General features: G+C 52.7%; 1 protein-coding gene across 8 annotated transcripts; it reads right to left on the bottom strand.

Moving 5' to 3' along the window:
* Positions 1-11: 11 nt before the first annotated feature.
* Positions 12-16,496, bottom strand: TAOK2 (TAO kinase 2). Of its 8 annotated transcripts, none has more exons than XM_090277546.1 (19): positions 15,734-16,496; positions 12,648-12,814; positions 12,388-12,459; positions 12,193-12,294; positions 11,656-11,701; positions 11,427-11,523; positions 11,155-11,268; positions 10,957-11,048; positions 10,411-10,504; positions 10,230-10,311; positions 9,271-9,438; positions 8,844-9,104; positions 8,515-8,676; positions 6,649-7,014; positions 6,359-6,562; positions 5,817-6,056; positions 2,472-2,684; positions 1,344-1,526; positions 12-1,260 (listed from the first exon to the last, which is right to left on the bottom strand). In XM_090277546.1, the coding sequence occupies exons 2-19, from the start codon at positions 12,777-12,779 to the stop codon at positions 739-741; spliced, it is 3,150 nt and encodes a 1,049-aa protein (XP_090133672.1). In that variant the 5' UTR covers positions 12,780-12,814; positions 15,734-16,496; the 3' UTR covers positions 12-738. The 8 variants fall into 8 exon arrangements, with proteins under 8 accessions (XP_090133672.1, XP_090133671.1, XP_090133673.1 ...); XM_090277545.1 differs by having other exon boundaries at positions 8,844-9,122; XM_090277548.1 differs by lacking the exon at positions 12-1,260 and adding an exon at positions 1,716-1,771 and having other exon boundaries at positions 8,844-9,122.
* Between the last annotated feature and the right edge of the window lie 587 nt (positions 16,497-17,083).

Consider the following 17,083-nt stretch of genomic DNA (forward strand, 5'->3'; position numbering starts at 1 on the left):
TGAGTCCCAAGTCTGTTAGAATAATCAAGTTTATTAAAAGCTTGCCATGGAGCTCTGTGCCAGCCCCGTAGCTGGGAGGGGCTCCCATGACTGCCCCCAGACCTGGGAACAGTCCCTTCCAAGGTCCTTCCCTTGTTCCCCTGCCCCAGCTCTGATCGATCTCAATTAAAAAAAAAAAAAAAAAGACTGCACAGGACATCAATGGCAACAGGGGAATGGAAAGACCCAGGCATCCTGACCCCAAGACCCCATTCTGATCCTTCGTGCTAGGAAGGACTTTTCCTCTTGTTGTTCCCACCTAGATCCCAGACTTGCTCTGCCACATCCCAGGCCTGGGGTTGGGGGACCTGGTGTCCCCAGTCCATGGCCCCATTGCAGGGGTTAGTATAGTTCTCTGAATATAATACGTCTAGACCCACCCTTCCCCTCCCCCAGGGGACTAGATGAATATTTGACACACACACACATCTCCCTCCTTTGCCGAGGCTGTGATGGAGAGAGACCCTGGCACCATGGTGGGGAGGCAGGGACTCCTGGTCAGCCTTGAGGCAACTATGCCCAAGTTGACACTAGGCCACTGGCCAGCCCAAGAAGCTCATGAGATGAGGAGGTTTGAGGGGAGCTGGAACCAACATCCTGTTTCCCACCCTTGGGTGGACCTCAAGCTCACAGCCTCTCCAGAATCAGGCTCCACCCACCCCTGCCCTTGCCCCTGCATCTGCTTATCCACCTTGCACTTCAGGAATAGAAGTGGGAGGAACCATTGAGGATGTGGGAAGCAACACTGGTGCTGCGGCTCAGAGGCCCAGGCACTGCGGCAGCAGGTGGACCCACATTGTCACTACCACTGCCCCCTGAAGCTGCACGCCGCAGGGGCTGGGGGCTGTTTCTTAGCAGCAGCAGGGCTCCACCACGGGGTGTCCCACTTTGTGCTGGGGGCCCCAGCCAATTTGGGGGACCTGGGGGAGCCAGCAAAGAGGGCTGACGCCAGGCTGGGGGAGGCATGCCTGGTGGAGGAGGGCCGTGGCTCCAGTGTGCCCCTGAACGGGGAACAGGGCGGGAAGGCCAAGCAGGGGCAGGAGGTGGAGCAGGATAGCCCTGAGCAGCAGCCTCAGCTGGGATGCCCCCCAGAGCCATACTGGAGAAACCCAGCCTCATGCTCTCAGCATCAAAAGCCTCTATCTCACGGGCCTGCCGTTCAAGCAAACTCCGGATTCGCTCGGAGCGCCCTGTCTGTAGGGCCAGCAGCTCCTCTTCCACCTGGGGCACCAAGAAGAGAGAGAGTCCAGTGAGAGTGAGGGGACTGCCCTCCCCACCCTGTCTTGGAGGTCAAGCCCTCTCACCCGCTGTTCTAGCAGTGCCCGCCTCAGAGCTACTCTCTGCTCCAGCTCTCTCAACTCCCTCTCGTGTTGGCTCTCTGTGCGGATCTTGATCTTGCTTTGATAAGCATTGAGCAACTCCAGTTCCTGTTGAAGCTGCTGCCGAAGGGCCTGGAACTCTGCTTCTTGGGTCTCATCAAGCCGCAGCTGGAGAACAGAAAGAACTAGTTTTAGGGGCCTCCTCCCCCACTCCCACAATCCTCCCCTGCCCCAGGTAGGCCTGGGCCCTAATGTTTCAAGAAGCAGCCAGTGTCAACATCTATCAAAATAAAAGGTCATCATACCCTGTAACACAGCAATTACACTTCCAGGAATTTATCCCCAAGGTATACTTGCACATGTGCTCGAAGGTGTTCACTGAAGCGTTGTAATAGCAAAATACTGGAAACAACCTAAATGTCCACCAATAAGGGATGGGTTAAATAAATTATGGTACATCCATACCATGGAAAATTCTATGCCGTTAAAAAAATGATATGTGTACTGACATGGGAAGATGTCCAAGAAATATTAGGTGGAAAAAAAGGTTAAAGAACAGTATGTAAATTATTATTCCATTTTTGTTAAAAGATTTTATGTAACTTTTAAAATATGCATAGGAAAAAATCTGTACAATGAATTATTAACAAGTTTCCTCTGAGAGGTAGCATTGGGTGGAAAAATGGAATAGCATTACTTTTTATACCATGTGTATATTTTAAGTGGCCCATTCCAGTGTTACGTGTGATCATTTTTAGAACAGCAACCTTCAAAATCCTCCAGAAGTCTGAGAGAATTGGCCTGAGGGCTACAAGCATTTTGATTTGCTCCCTCTTCACACATTAAACTAACTCAGGCTCAATAAAAATTATAGCCACTCTTCCCTTGGTGGTTCTTGGTAGAGTAGGCAGGCTGGCTTTGTCAAGACCTTAAGAAAATACTCGAGAGATAATAGAACCATTGCTGAAAATACTAACAGTGGGAGAGTTCTGAGTTTGCCAGGAACAAAAGGCCCCTTCTACGTCCACCTGCCCCCCACTTTCACTGCCCATAACTAAGCGGGAAATAGATGCCAACCTCCACCATGTTCACTCCCTGGAACCCAGGCCTCACCGCCTGTGAGCTGAGCATCTCTGAGATGGACTGGTCGTATTGCTCAGCTAGGATTGCCAGCTTTCGGGTCTGTTCTTCTTTGAGCCGTTTAAGGAGGCTCTTATGCTGAGCTTTGGGCGTGGTCTCCAGCAAGTGTGCCCGCAGAGCCTTGTACTGCCGAGTCTGGATCTTACACGTCTCCTGGAACTGCTTCTTGATCTGCAGCTCCTTAGACTATGCAGTGGATGGACCGATGGGAAACGGGGGCAGGGGAGAAGAGGAAGACGAGGAAGAGGAGGAGGAAAGGAGGAGGAACAATCAGGAGAGAAAGGGAGAAGAGAGGAGGAGAGGAGACAGAAACAGAGACAGGGAGAGGGAGAGAAACAGAAAACATGTTAGACAGAGGGGGTGGGGGGAACTGTATACAGACAGACATGGAGAGGTGGGATTGTGTTGAGAAAGATCAGAAAGATTCTCAATGGGCAAGAGATGTAAAGAAAACAAGACAGGTTCCAAGAGCATCTTCAGAGTTGGGTGGAAAACTCACAAGAAACAGCAGAAGAGGTTGTAGACAGAAAACAATTTTTAGAGTACTGAGGGCATACAAGAAGCTTTGACCATGCAAACAGAAAATAGGACCCAGAGATAGAAGCATGTGAGCAGGTACAGAATGTGTCTAAGAGGAGTGAGAAAACCAAGTCACACAACACACCCACGGAAGAGAGCAACACAGCTAAAGACAAAGGAAGGCCCAGGTTCAGTACCTCTGGGTGGGAAGGAGGCAAGGAGGATAAGCAGCGAGCTGAGAAATGGATAAGAAGAGGTGGCCTCATCTCGGACCATGTTAAGTCAAAGGTGCAAAAGGGCAAAGGAGGTGGCCAAAAAGGGCCTGACAAAGTCAGTGGGCCAGCAGCTGTCACTCTGGCCAGATCTCCACATTGCAGCCAGCCCCTTATGCACTCGGCTCCCAATCCAAGCCCACAACTAATTCCATTTCCATGGCCCCCATACTCTCTGCCTGGCCCCCCAAGTTCATCACCCGCTACTGTAGAGCGTTTCCAGTCCCATCCCCTAGCCTTCTAGGATAATGCCTGATGCCAGGAGAGAAACTCAGCTCCCAGAAAGAAGGGAACCACATTGGGAACAGGTTGGGAGACAAAGTAGGGGATGAGCACAAAAGGACCTGGAACCTAAGGAGTCCACAAATGGGAACTGTGGGACCAAGAAGTAACGTCAAAGTTCAAAGACGTCCAGACCCCCAAGTTGGTGGTGGTCATGATGCAACAAAGCTATGATGGCAAAGAGGATGAGGCTGAGGAGTGAAAGGGGTTGAGATAACGCAGAGGGAGGTAAAGAGGTCATGGAACTGGGGGCCAAGGGTCTGAATTGGGGGCATACCAGGGAGGCTAGGCGGCAGGACAAAGCAGACAGAGGCAGCCTGGGCCAAAGGTACAGTTCCGCTCAGTATTTTATTTGTGTTTGTCTTTTTCTTTTGTTTGGTGGGGGGAAAGGGGACAGGTTGGAAGGGAGACAGAAAAACAAAATCAAAGAGAGAAAAAAAAAAACATGACTTCCCACCCACCACCACCCCTGGCCCCAGGCCTGAGTCGATGAGGGTGAGGATGAGCACACACACAGCAGGAGAACAGCAATAACTTAGGGGGGCCGGGGGGAGCTTCGGGAGAACACGAAGTGTATCTTGTGGGCTCCGCAGTGGAGGAGGCTGCCTGTCTAGAGGTCCAAAGGGCTGGGGGGGTAGGTGTGGAGGTGGGAAAGTATACTGAGGAAGGATGGGTGACAAGGAGGACTGGAACTGCAGAATCTTCACTGAGTAGTGGGAGATAAAGTGCTCAATGCTCTAGATTTGGGCTAGTGAAGAGCTAGAGTTGGTTACCTCCAGGGAGGCAGGGCCCGGGACTGACGGGTTCGAAATTTCCGCACAGCTAGAGTCCCTGGGGGTGGTTGGTGGGAGGCAGGGGGCCCTAGCCTGCGTTGGCTGCGTGGTAGCAGTCGGGGGATACGGCTGGGCCGCTCACCTCGAAGCAGGCCCCAGCTGGCCAGTGTGTGGATAGCCCAGGGAGGTAAGCGAGAGGCCAAACCCTGGCTGGCCCGTGCCAGGCGCCAGTTCCAGCCCTTGCACAGGGCCCAAAACCTTGCCAATAAGGCTAGTGGGTGTCGGGCAGCACGGGAATTACTCCGCCGAGGCCCAGGGACGGGCAGTCGGCTGCGGAAGCCATCCTTGTTGGTTTTGGGGTAGAGTGCAAACAGACCCCGATCCCCAACAGCCCCACAGCCCTGTAGGGCTCTAAAGGCCATAGGTGACAGGCACAGCAGAGCCCGCAACCAGAGCCGAGAGATGCTCCGGCGGATCCGAGGGCCCTGCTGCTGCACCCACTTGCCCCCAGCTGCCATAACTGCCAAAGGTAGAGCCAGGCCTAGCCAGGTTAAAAGCCAGGCTGCCCCAAGGCCCAGAGGAACACCCATAAGGCCTCGGCGCCAGCTCAGACTCAGGACAGCCCCCACTGCAGTGCCTTGGGCCAGGAGTAAGAACAGACTGGGGGGCAGATGCAGAGCTGTACAAAGAAGTAGGTAGGAGGCCCCCAGGCCTACCAGCCCCACTTCAAGGGCCAGCAGTGAGGCCTGCAAGCCACCCCCACCCTGGGCTGCCAGGAGTGGGAGCAACAACAGAAGTAGTAGGGGCAGGAGGCCAGAGGAGGACCCCACTGCAAAGGAGAGACCAGCCAGGAGGCCATGGGACAGGAGTCCAGGTAACTGGCTAGCAGGGCTGGGCCTCAGATATGTTGGAGGTGGTTCAGGGGGGATGTCTGGGGAGGGACAGCCATCTCCAGGATCCCTAGGGGTCCTAATTGGAGCCCTCTCCTCCTCTTCCTCCTCCTCCTCAGGCACTGGGGTCAGTGCTAGACCCTGAATCCAGTCAAGCTCAAATTCCTCATCCAGGAGGCTCCCATCCCCCTTTGTCCACAACCTCCATGCCCCAGTCACCTCCTGGTCCACAACGTTCCTCTCCTGAGGTGCTATGGATGGGACTCTAAGCTCCTCTATTTCCACCTCAGGAAGACCCCAAACTTCCTCATTAAAACTCCTTAGTTTTTGTGGACTAGGACTAGGGGTTTCTGATTCTTCCCCCAATATCCTCTGCTCCTCTGGTTCCAAGGTGGCCCCTTCCTTTCCCAGAATCCTTCTCTCTGGAACTGCTTCCTCCTCCTCTCCCAGAATTCTTTGGTCCAGGACTGCCTCCTGGCCAGATAAGCAGGGCTGCTCTTCTCTAGGGGTGCCTGTGCTGGGTGGTCCCAGAGCCCCAGGAATGGGGGGTGGGAGGCCCGGGGGACGCTGGCCTGCACGTACTTTGAGGCTCTTGGGCTGCTGGCGAACCTGGGCTGCATGCTTCTGCCGCAACTCTTGCTCACGCCGCTTGTTGTACTCCAGCTGGTTGCCCAGCTCTGTCTGATGCTGCAGGCGGGTGAGCTCTGCCCTTGTGCGCTGTACAGCCTGAAGCTGTCGTAGCTCCAGCTCCCGTGTGGCCTCATGCTGTCGCAGCAGCAATGCACACTCCAAGTCCTTCTGTGTCTGTTTCTTGTTCAAGTCCTAAAGCAGAAGAGAGGCAGGGTCCAGAGCTCGATTAGGAAGCCTTATTGGTGTCAAGGAAATAAGAGCCCCAAAACTCCTTGACAGAGGGAGCTGACGGTTAGGACAAGAGGTGTGTAGATGAAGAGTGTATGGGAGCTAAACTCCTGGCTGGCTCGAGAACAGAATCCTACAAGGACTCCAGCAGGGTCTGCCTGATGGGCACAAGAAGCAAAAGTGCTCAAGGAAGCAGAATCATAACGTGAGCAAATGGAAAATGGTTTCTGGGATCCTGGAGGGGAATGGGGGATGGGGTGACCTACCTCTCGCAGCAGATCCTGGTCTAGGCTGTGACGAGCCAACAGCATCTTGCGCTTGTACTGGCGACACTGCAGCTCAAAGTACTGGCGCTGCCTCCGTAGCAGCCCTGCCTCCTCCTCCGCCTGGCACTGTTGTAGCTGCTCCTTCTGCCGCAAAAGCCACTCAGCCTTCTCCCGCTTGGGTGTGCTGGGGTTCTCCTGGAGCTCCTGGACACGGGCAGTGGGGAGTGCAGGGTGGTCAGGTTCTGCCACACCCACCAGCAGGCCCTACCAGCTGCTGTAGCCTACCCCACCTCCTTCAGCTGCTCCTTCCGAAGTTTGTAGGTTCTCTTCTGTGCCTCCAGCAGGGCAGCCAGCTCCTTCTTCTGCTGCCCAAGGATGTGCTGCTGGAACTTACGCTCCTCAGCCTGGGCAGCTCGCGCCTCTTTCTCACCGATAGCCTGGTGCCGCCGTGCCAGCTTTTCTGCCTCTGCCCCAAAGCCAGCCCGCTGCGCCTCAAGCTCCCGCTGTAGCCGTGCACTATGCTCCTCACGTTCACCCCTCAGCCGTGACTCCAGGGCCAGTAGCTGTTTCTGGTGCTGTCTTCGCATCCGCTTATAGCCACTAAGCTGCTCCCGCAGAGCTGAGTCCTGCTCATGCTCCTGGATCTGACGGCTGACCTAGGGTGGGAGACAGGATGAGAAGGGCTCAGCCCTGGTCCTCATTTTAACACTCACAATCTTCATTCTCTATGGAGAAAGAATATAGGTTTTAGACTCAAAGGTTTAATTCTCATCTGGTATATTCCTCACACATAAACCTCTCTAAGCCTGCCACCTCCACTGGATAATGGAGATATAATCAACTTCACAGGCTGATGTGACTGAATGAGACAATAAAAGGTCCTGAGCACAGGGACTGGCATCAAGGCAGATACACTTCAGATTACTTCATAGACATGGGTCCAAGTCCCAGCTCTGCCACTTACTAACCATGTGACCTCAAGCAAGTTAAGGCTGCTAAGCCTTGGTTTTCTCATCCATTAAATGGGGCAATAATACCTCTTCATAGGGGGCTGTGGAGATTAACTTTGATACGTACGTACTAGTGGCTAAAACACTCTGAACGAGTAAGTGTTGGCTTCCTTGCCCTTCAGCAAACACTGAGGACCATTACAGCCCAAGTACAGAGCCGGGATCTGGGCCATGAGATACCGGAATAACAAGAACACTGGGCCTAGATGTCCTCATTTGAGGTCTGAGCTCAGGTCCATTGTCAAGGGGTTACGTCAGTGGACCCCAAATTATTCCAGGTGGCCAATAGCCTGGAAATCACAGACTTCTCTGCACAGTACCACAAAGAACCTAGTATCACAGGATCTGAAGAGTTGTCCTAGCAGACCAACCAACTACATGCAGAGATCATAAGAACATATTAGATCAACCAGTAGCCTCTAAAGAATGCAGTCTAAATGTTTATTTAAAAGTATGGATGAAAAACTATGTTTTATAAAAAGTGTACCTACTTTTTCCTGTCAACTGAGAAAAACATTGCTATGATTTAATTTTAGGAACAGACCAAGGTCCTGCTTGAAGAATTTGAGAACCATCAAAGGTGTCTGGCCAAGTGCCTTGGGCAAGTAGGCCCTCTGAGTCATGGCCGCCTCACCTCGCAGATGGGATCATACCCTCTCCCTCCCAGAGGAGCTTGAAGGATAAAACACAGTCATGTGAACAGGCCTGAGAACCAATCAGTGCTATGAGGCAGACACCTGAACACCACCCCTGCCCTCCACAAAAACAGAACCCAGCATACCTGTCATAATGTTGTTCAGGAGCAGCACAGTACAGGAATATAAAGCAGTGGTTGGCCAGGAGCCTGGGAAGGCACCTCAGGAGATACTATTTAAGCCCAGCCACAAAAATGAAATGAGTTTGCCAAGCTAGGAGCACCCAGTGTGGCCAATCCCCTAGAGGTCTGTGACTTCCAGGGGATTGGCCACACTGGGCGATGTGACCAAAACAGTCTGCAGGAAGGAGCAAGGGTCGATGTGAGGAAAAGGTGAGAAGACAGCAACCAAATGTGAGGGTGGAATCTGGACTTGCTCATGTGCCACAAGGAGAAAATCATTTCTGGACTTAGATGGGGCCTTCAGGCAGAGGGAGGATGGCTACACTTACCAGGGAGGCAGTACGGATGGTGGCAAAGTGGTCCCGGTTGCGGCAGTAGGCTCGGCGGCGGGCAGAAGAGGTGGTAGAGGTGGGAGCTGGGGCTGCAGGTGGCTGGAGAGGGCCTGGGGTCAGTTCTGGCTGGTAGGGGTCATCATACAGGTTGTCAGAGCCCTAGAGGGAGGGTGGGAAAGATGTCTCAGGCTCAGAGGCCACAGTGCTCAAAGGGAGTTCCCTGGAGACCCAGATTTAGAGGCAGTCATGCCTGGGAGAGAGAGCATGAGCAGGAGAGCTGGGCTGGGCCTTGCCACTGTCAGGCCTACTCAGGGTGAGTTGCATACCGGCAGCCGGTGTATAATGGAACTATGGGAGGTGACTGTGTGCTCCCCCTCCTGCATCATGGCCATCTCCCGGGCTTCAGGGCCTTCTTCCTCCTCTTCCTCTTCTTCCTCCTCTTCCTCCTCCTCCTCATTGTCTGAGGCATCTGCTAGGCTGTTGACTGAGCTGCTCTGACTGGAGGCGCTGATGGACATGCTGGGTACTGAGTGGCTACTCTCTAGACTGGTCAGTGTCCCAGCCCGGTGCATATAGGGCTCCGTCTCCTGTAGACAGGGAGTAGGCTGTTGGGCAGGGGAGGACAAGGGGTGTGTATGTGGAGGTAGCACAAGGAGACAATGGGTGTGATGAGGCGTGGAGAAGGTGGGGGTGAGCAGCTGCTAGGAGACAGCACAACATGGTAGTAAAGGGTGGCAGGACAAGATGGGTCACCTCCTCCTCCTCTGGGGCCTCGGCACCAGGGCCATTGGGTGCCTCTTGGAACAGTATCTTCTTCATCTTGCGGTATTGCAGGTTGTCTAGCTCCCGCACAGCATCCTTGGTCCTCTGAATTAGGTCCATAATGACTGTGGGTGGCCGCTCCCGGAGCACAAAGCGGTGCTGGGGAAAGAGAACACTGAGGCCTGCTGCCAAGCAACCCCATGACCCTCAATATCCTATGGGTGTTGGCATTTCTCTAGCCTGAGGCAACTCCCGTGGGGTCCATGCCCATCATGGGCTAATGCAGGCCTTGTCCTAGCCTCTCTTTCCACATTAATTTCCACCACCCAATCTCTACTCCACAGTCTCTTGTTCCTTTAGCTATGGCTGACAGGCAGGAATAGTCAGATCTGGATTCTAGTCCAGGGCCTATATCAAAGTTGTGCATGGCCTGGGCATATCACGAGGCTTCCCTGGGCCTCATAAGGTATTCCACAATTATAAAATACCTGTCAAACTAGACAATCTATGTCTGTTCCCAACTAGGGCTCCTAAGGCCCCCATGGATCTGTGAAGGGAATGGGGGCCCCTCTACTTCTGATAACTCAAAAAAACCTAAGGAAATCATACATTTACCCATGGCAAGGCTACACAGGCTTTTGGCTTGATTTACATCAGATCAGTGTGGTAACTCTGGTTATCGCACGCTGACCAGAAGCTCTGGCTGGCAATTATATACATCTTTGATTAATAAAAGATGGGAAAACAAATTATTACTTAATATCTAAAGGCAGTCTGGCAGATAAAATCCAGTAAAACACAGAGTCCATGGGGTGTGGGGATGGGGGTGGGAATTCATAAATGAAGTTCTTGGAGGAGAAAGAATTAGAAATCACTACTTTCATTGAAGGGTTTCTTGTGGCTCTAACAAGCTACAGTTCTAGGAGACTGCTAGGCCAGTGAACCCTTACCTTCAGAAGAACCTCTGAGGTTGGTCTGTCTTGAGGGATTTTCTGAAGACAGGAGTCAACAAAATTCCGGAAGTACTCAGACCTAGTAGTCACAGGAGGATGAGGGAAGGGTCAGGAAGCTGTGAGTCAGGCAGCCTAACCCTATGGCCTAACCCCTGGGCCCAGGAATCCAGGTCTTTACCAGTGTCCTGACTGGAGCACAGGGGACTCGTTCTGTGCAATGTGGTATAAGGCACTCATCGCGTTCATGTTAAACAGTGGTGGTTTCCGTTCAGCTACAGAAAAAGGTCAAGTGAGAGAAAGTGAGAGGTGGCAGGTGGGTAGGAGACAGGAATGGAAATCAGAAGACTTGGGTTCATATTCCAGCTCCCCCGTTCAGTTCTGACCACGTTGAAAGATGCCTCCTTCCCCAACTTGAATTTGTAAATTCCATGAAGGCAGGAGCCTCATTCACTGCTATACCCCCAGAACATACTAGCACAGCACACACGGTATACAGTGAGTGCTCAAGAAAGGTTTAGGACTAGAGCATTAGCCAGAAAGCGATGAATACTATGAAATCTTTAGGTATAAGAACTGGCAGGATTTGACAGCTGCCTGTATTGGGGATCAAGAGTTGAGTCAAAATGGACAGTTTGGAGACCTCGAAGGATGTTATGGCATGGGGATAGGAAAAGAAAGAGGAGGGAGTGAAAAGAGGATGAGAGGGCAGAGAGGATGTCTTTACCCAGCTCGATGCAGGTTATCCCCAAGGACCAGACATCCACCTTGCCATCGTACTGCCCTTCATCCATTGCCAGGATCACCTCCGGAGCCATCCTGGGAGAATGGTCAGGAGGAAGAGGCTAATTAACTGCCCAGACCCTGCCAATTCCTGCTCCCAACATCCTGGGAGCTCTCTCCACTCACCACCAGTCCCGCTCACCAGTATGGGGTGCCCACAAAGGAGTTGGCAGGTGCCATGATGGATGCAGAGCCGAAGTCCCCCAGCTTCACCAAGCCTGGTTCTGACAGCAGGATGTTTCCAGCCTTCACATCCCTGCCAGAGAAGCCAGCATAGGAATAAGACATGCATCTCAGAAAGGCTGGGCAGGAGCTTTAGCACCAAGTTTCAAAGAAGGCTGTAGCCCAACTGAATGAAGAGTGGTGTAGAGAGCACCCCTCCTCCCTCCCAGCCATCATCAGTGCTGCTTGTACCTATGGATCATGTTGTGGGAATGCAGATAAGCCAGGCCCTGAAGGGCCCCGTGGGTCACAGCTGCAATCTCCACCTCCTGAAGGGGCTTCTTATGCACTGGGGAGTGAGGGGAAACATCAAACTGAGGGAACTTAAGGGTGGGCCTGGAACAAGCCCACTTTAACCTCCCCTTGCAGCTTCTCTGTTCTTCTTCTCTCTCTCCCACTTGTTGGACAAACAGTTACTTACCTTCTAGAAGGTCAGAAGCTGAGCCCAGGCAATACTCCATCACCAGCTAAGGAAGGGTCAAGGGTCAGAGATCAGCAGAATTGGCCACCCCTGGCCCATCTCCCTTGGGCAGAGATGTAAAACAGAGAGCTTCCTTGCTCTATCCTTCACTCATGCAATACCCGGATGGTAATAACAGGGTGGAAGGACAACTGAGAAAATGACGGGGTGGTGGGAGAATCCCTAGAGTCAGGGTTTCTCCCACCTGAATCCCTTCAAAGCCCTATTCAATCTCTTTTTCCTCCAACCCATGTGCCCCTTTCCAGCTACTAAGAGTCTGTGTCACTCTTCACACCAGATTCTCCTTCTGGACAGACACTGCTGCTCGTGGCTTTGTTTGAGAACTAGAGGTTGGAAGAGATTTCCTTTTTCACAAGATCCCCACACCAGCACTCTGAATAGGGCCCAAGTAAGAGACTAGACCAAGATAAGGATGGGCCTGAGTGGGAAGGGGTGAGAGGTGGCAAAGACCAGGCTGGAGTCAGGGGGCTTGCTCACCCAAGCCGTGTGTTCCCTCAGGTAACAGCCCCGGTACTGAATGGTATTGGGATGCCGGAGCTTCTGTAGGAACCGAACCTCCTTGATAATGTCTTGCCACTTCTGGGAGGCGGTCAGAGGGAGGAGAGGCTTACTCAGCTGCATCCTGAGACTGGGGTCTCCTGCTCCCACACAGTCTTGTTAAGCCTAACCCACCTCATTTGACTGCTTCCCACTGTAGGACATCTTCTTGATGGCCACCACCTCATTATTCCGGACATCCCGGGCCTAGAGGACCAGACCAAAAGGTGGGTGAATGCACCAGTGAGAACTGGGTAGTGGGAAGACTTGCTGGCACGGTAGGAGAGAGCAGGAAAGGCTGGTGTAGTAGAGTAATGTAGAGGACTGTTTGGACGTCCACGGGAAGAATAATGCAGTCCCCATCCCTACCCCTGCCCTCCCAAGCTCCAACTCACAAAGTACACAGCTCCAAAGCTGCCATGGCCAATTTCCCGAAGGTCGGAGAAGAGCTTTTCAGGGTCATCCTTGAAAAAGAGCTCAGCCACATCAGGGTCCTTCAGGCTCCCCGCCCGGCCCCCAGCTGGCATGGTGGCCCCTGAGGGCCCTGAGAGTGGGGCCTGACCTGAAGGATGAAAACGGGACCCTTAGAGCAAGGATGGGACTCTCAGAGAGGAAGGGGCCCCTCAAGTTTGTCTTCTTCCCTAGTTCTCTGATGAGGGGGAGGCACTGCTGAGGATGGGTGGGGTGGGGAGATTAGGAACAACATCAAAGCTCCAAAAAAAATGAAGTTGCCCTGGCAACCAGAGCACAGGGGCTGCTGGGGCCGGAGTCCCTGGAGTTCCTAAAACTGCTAGGAAGACTGGGAGCTAAGCATCATCACCAACCCCCTCAGCTCTCAACAAGTTCCATTTCCCTATAACCCCTACTTCCCCCTTCAAGTATAAAAGATTCTGCCTCCCAGCCAGAACCCCAAATCCCCAAGTGTCCTGTCTCACAAGTCCCATACTCCAAGTATTTCCAGGTACCTTCCAAATCCCCTTGACGTTGAGGTCCCCTCCTCCCTCAACCTCTCACGCCCTGGAAGAGAGCAGGAAATGGCCAGGCCGGAGGTAGTGGAAATCCGGCCATTGTTAGAAGTGGGTACTGGCCCAATAGGGCCAGAAGACTCATTCTCAAAAAAGGGCTAGGGACACTGGCAGAGAGGAGATCTAGGATGGGAAGTACAAGGCCAGAAATGGCATCTGGTTTTGGGGGCCTCTCTGTGACCTGGTCTGCCTTATTTGTTCATTCCAATTGCATAGGCACCACATACAGGTATAGGATATTTGAGATATACAAATAACATTTATTGAGCATGTGTAGCAACAGCTTAGATGCATCATCTCTCATTCAATCCTGACCACAACCTTATGAGGTTATTACTATTACCCCTACTTCGCAGATAAGGAAGTGGGCTCAGAAAAGATAACTGACTTTTCCAAAACTGGTCCTCTACCACTGTGCTTTCAAAACAGCCCTATGGAATAAGCAGGGCAAGATCATGATCACCATTTCACAGATGAAGTCACTGAGGAACAGACAGGAAAGAGGACTTCTCCAAGGTCAGAGAAGAGGACCTCCTCCCCAGCCAGCCATGTGTGCTCATTATGCTCTCAGCAACTCACTACAAGCTCAGCTCCCTCCTGCAGGAAGCTTCCCCTTCTGACCACTCCAGTGCTTAGGGAGAGCTCCTAGAGCACCCAGCCAAACACCCAAAGAAAGCTCTCACATCAAAGCCAAGACCCCCAAGGGGATTCCAGGCCAGACTCCTGACTAAGCACTTGTTGGAATTTAGGCACAAAGAAGCCTTCAGCAGAGCTAGACTCCTAGGGCAGAGTTCTAGCCCTCTGAAAGAGCCTAACAATTTAGCATGTAATTATATTTTGTCATGCACTGTTTCCTATTGTGTTGTTAATTTTGTCTCCTCAGCCCAACTGGAAGCTGAAGGGCAAGGAGCAAGCGCAGCTTTCTCCAGTGGGCCCCCAGGGTGCAGAGGGCTCAGAGTAGCCTGGGAGATTGATTGACTGCCCTCAGCAGCTCCCAGACTGCTCAAAGCAGGCCCCTTTCTCCATTCTCCTGTCAGCAACCCTGCCAGGCACCCTTCACCCCCTCCACATATCCACACACAAAGGCAGGTGCTCAAAACTTGCCAAAGGAATATTCTTGACCTCTTTACCAGCTCCCAGCCAAGAATGCTAACACAGAACCCTATGCCACATCACACGAGGCCTCTTTCTCAAATAATATTGAACATTTGAGCGACTACCAAGGTCTGTGATAAAGCACAACCATCTTATAAAGTGGACAATGTTATCCACATCTACAGATGAGGAAATCTAAGTGTGTCTGTCCCTACACTACCAGTAGTACATTTCCTCTTCAATGTACAGCAACAGGGCTTTGAATAAGTTCCTTATACTTGGTCTTCTCTTCAGTAAAATGAATTACAGCATAGGTCTGTTGTGAAATTTTTAATGAGATCCCATACTTAGAAACACTATCCAGACACTCAACATATGGATTTTCCTTTCCTGCCTCCAGGGTTACCACAACAAGGCTTTAATATTTTGGGGATGATCCTACCCCCAGCAGCTTGGCCTTAACACCATTGTGGCTATCATCTGTCAGAAGAGAGCACCCTCTCAGCAACCCAGGCCAAAGACTGGGACCACATTAAAGATGAAGGTCACAGTGAAGAGAAAAATCTATGAGGCAGAGAGGTAGGAGCCAGAGCTCCTGAACTAAGCCCTCCTAAAAAGGAAGCTCTTCTTCCTCCCTTTCTTAAGTCTTACCCCAACTCAAATCCTGACTCTGCCACTGAGTGACCTTGGGCAACCTCTCTGGGCCTTAATATTTTCAACTGTAAAATGGGAAGAGAGCATAAAAGGGTGAAGAGAGGGTCATGTGAGAAAATGGATGCAAAGTACTTTGTAAATAAGAGATCACCTGACAAATATGAGATTTGCACGATCACAGCAAGAGGCTGGAAGGTAACTATACAACCGGGGGAAAATACTGCCAGGCACCCCCAAATACAAATGCACACACATATTTCCTTGAAAGGACAAGAAACCCAACCAGCCCATGCCTAAAAAAGATAAGCAGACCAACTGTAGGGGTCAGAGGCACAGAAATCAACACTCCAGAAAAATCACTTAAAAGGGTTATAATCATGGGAAAGAGGTAGCTGTGAGGCGCAAATTGAACAGGGGAGCAGAAAGGTGCAAACCCATCTGATTAGCTCAAGCACCTAGGGCGTGATGCCTGGTGACATCAGAAACCCTGTCATCTGAGGTCCCCCATCAAGCAGACATAATGAAGGGAAGAGAAAGGGGAAGAGGGTGGCAGCTGAAGGTAAGGCTAGCTAGAGGCTGACCACTGGCCCAGCTGGGCTTCCCCATCCTGAGGTGAGGGCCTACTTAGGCCCAGCTTCTGAGAAAGGAGCACACTTTCTTCTCCATGCTAGACACAGGGACCCACGTCCCTGCTCCCCGTGTCTCACCTGGTAGGGGTCACTATGGTGCCCCAGCGCTTCCGACTCCTCCTGGGGTCCTCCAGCGGCTCTGCCAAGTTGGGAGAGGGGCAAGGAGGCCTTTCCCCTTGCCACCTCTTCCTCGGCTTTCTCCCTTCCTGAGGGGCGGGCCCGGGAAGCCTCCCCTGGAGGCGAGGGGGGTGACAACCTGATCTGACCTCGCGGTCCAGTCCTCCCCCTGGAGGGCGACAGTTGCTTAGTCCCGTATTTCTGATTGCGGGATCTGAACCCCAGATATTTCAACGGGGCCCTGAATCTGGTATTTGAACGCGTGGGGAGTGAACCCCGGATACTGGTGTACGCGGGGCCCTGAACCCCAGATATCTGAAACTCTATAAAACAAGAGCCCTAGGTTTAGAGAGGTTGGGACCCGAGTCGCAAATATCTGGATTATGGGGCTGATACCCGGATATTTGAGAAGTGAGGGATCAAGCCCGGAGATTCTGGACCTAAGGTCCAGAGCCCCAGGTGTCCTGCCACCGAAACGGCGCCCACCCCTAGGACGTCCGGCCAAACGGCCCCCCTCACGTCAGGGTCCGAGGGTGACAGCCCCCACTCCTTCCCCGGCCTCCTCCCCTTCTCGTCTTCTCTCCTGAGGGTGGCTGAAAGATCGTAGCTAAGGGTAGTCCCGGCGCCCTCTCTCCCTTTCCTCTTCAGTCTCAGCTTCTAGCCGCACCACAACCCGAGTCTCGTCCGGGTCTCCCTCTCCCTCTTCCTCCCAATTCCAAGATGGAGACCGGGCGGGAGCGCGCAGGCGCTGTAGGGACGACCGGCCATAGGGGGCGGGGCTCAAAAAGAAACTGCCCCGCCCCTCTCTCCACACTGCCGCGGCCCCGGAGACAGGCAGCCACGAAGCCAGAGTGCGCACGCGCCCCGCCACGCGGACCGTGGGAGGAAGGCGGGGTAAACGGTTAGGCCTGAAGGGGGAGGAGTCCAACGCGCTTTAGAACAACTGGTGTTGGAGGGGCTGCGGAGCATGCGTTCGCCCCGCCTTAGCCGTGAGCCTGAGCTTGTTGCTAGGGGAAGCTTTGAGGGGGCGCGAGTGGAAGATGAAAAGAAGCCGTGAGCTGCGCTTGCGTGCGGGATAGATGCTGGGAGAGGAAGGGAAGGCTGGTGCTGGCCGCGGAAAAGGCGGGAAAATGGGCTGTTCAGGTTAGTAAACAGGCAGCCTGGCCGTGCATTTCCCAAGTTCGTGGAATCTTTGCTGGGTAGCCTGTGAAGTCATTTTAGTAAACTGAGGCCTTTTACAGTTTCATGACCTGTCCAAGGTCATATTGCATTATGTAAAAGCATTCCCATGACCAAACCCACCTAACTCTC

Source organism: Furipterus horrens, unplaced genomic scaffold (assembly GCF_987537825.1).
Source record: "Furipterus horrens unplaced genomic scaffold, mFurHor1.1.pri manual_scaffold_5, whole genome shotgun sequence".
Taxonomy (NCBI): domain Eukaryota; kingdom Metazoa; phylum Chordata; class Mammalia; order Chiroptera; family Furipteridae; genus Furipterus; species Furipterus horrens.

Coding starts and splice junctions, on each gene's coding strand:
- TAOK2 (XM_090277541.1), bottom strand. CDS start 12,779: ATGCCAGCTGGGGGCCGGGCGGGGAGCCTGAAGGACCCTGATGTGGCT. Junction 12,460..12,647: donor GCTTTGGAGCTGTGTACTTT/GTGAGTTGGAGC, acceptor CTGGTCCTCTAG/GCCCGGGATGTCCGGAATAA. Junction 6,057..6,358: donor ACCAGGATCTGCTGCGAGAG/GTAGGTCACCCC, acceptor CTTCTGCTTTAG/GACTTGAACAAGAAACAGAC.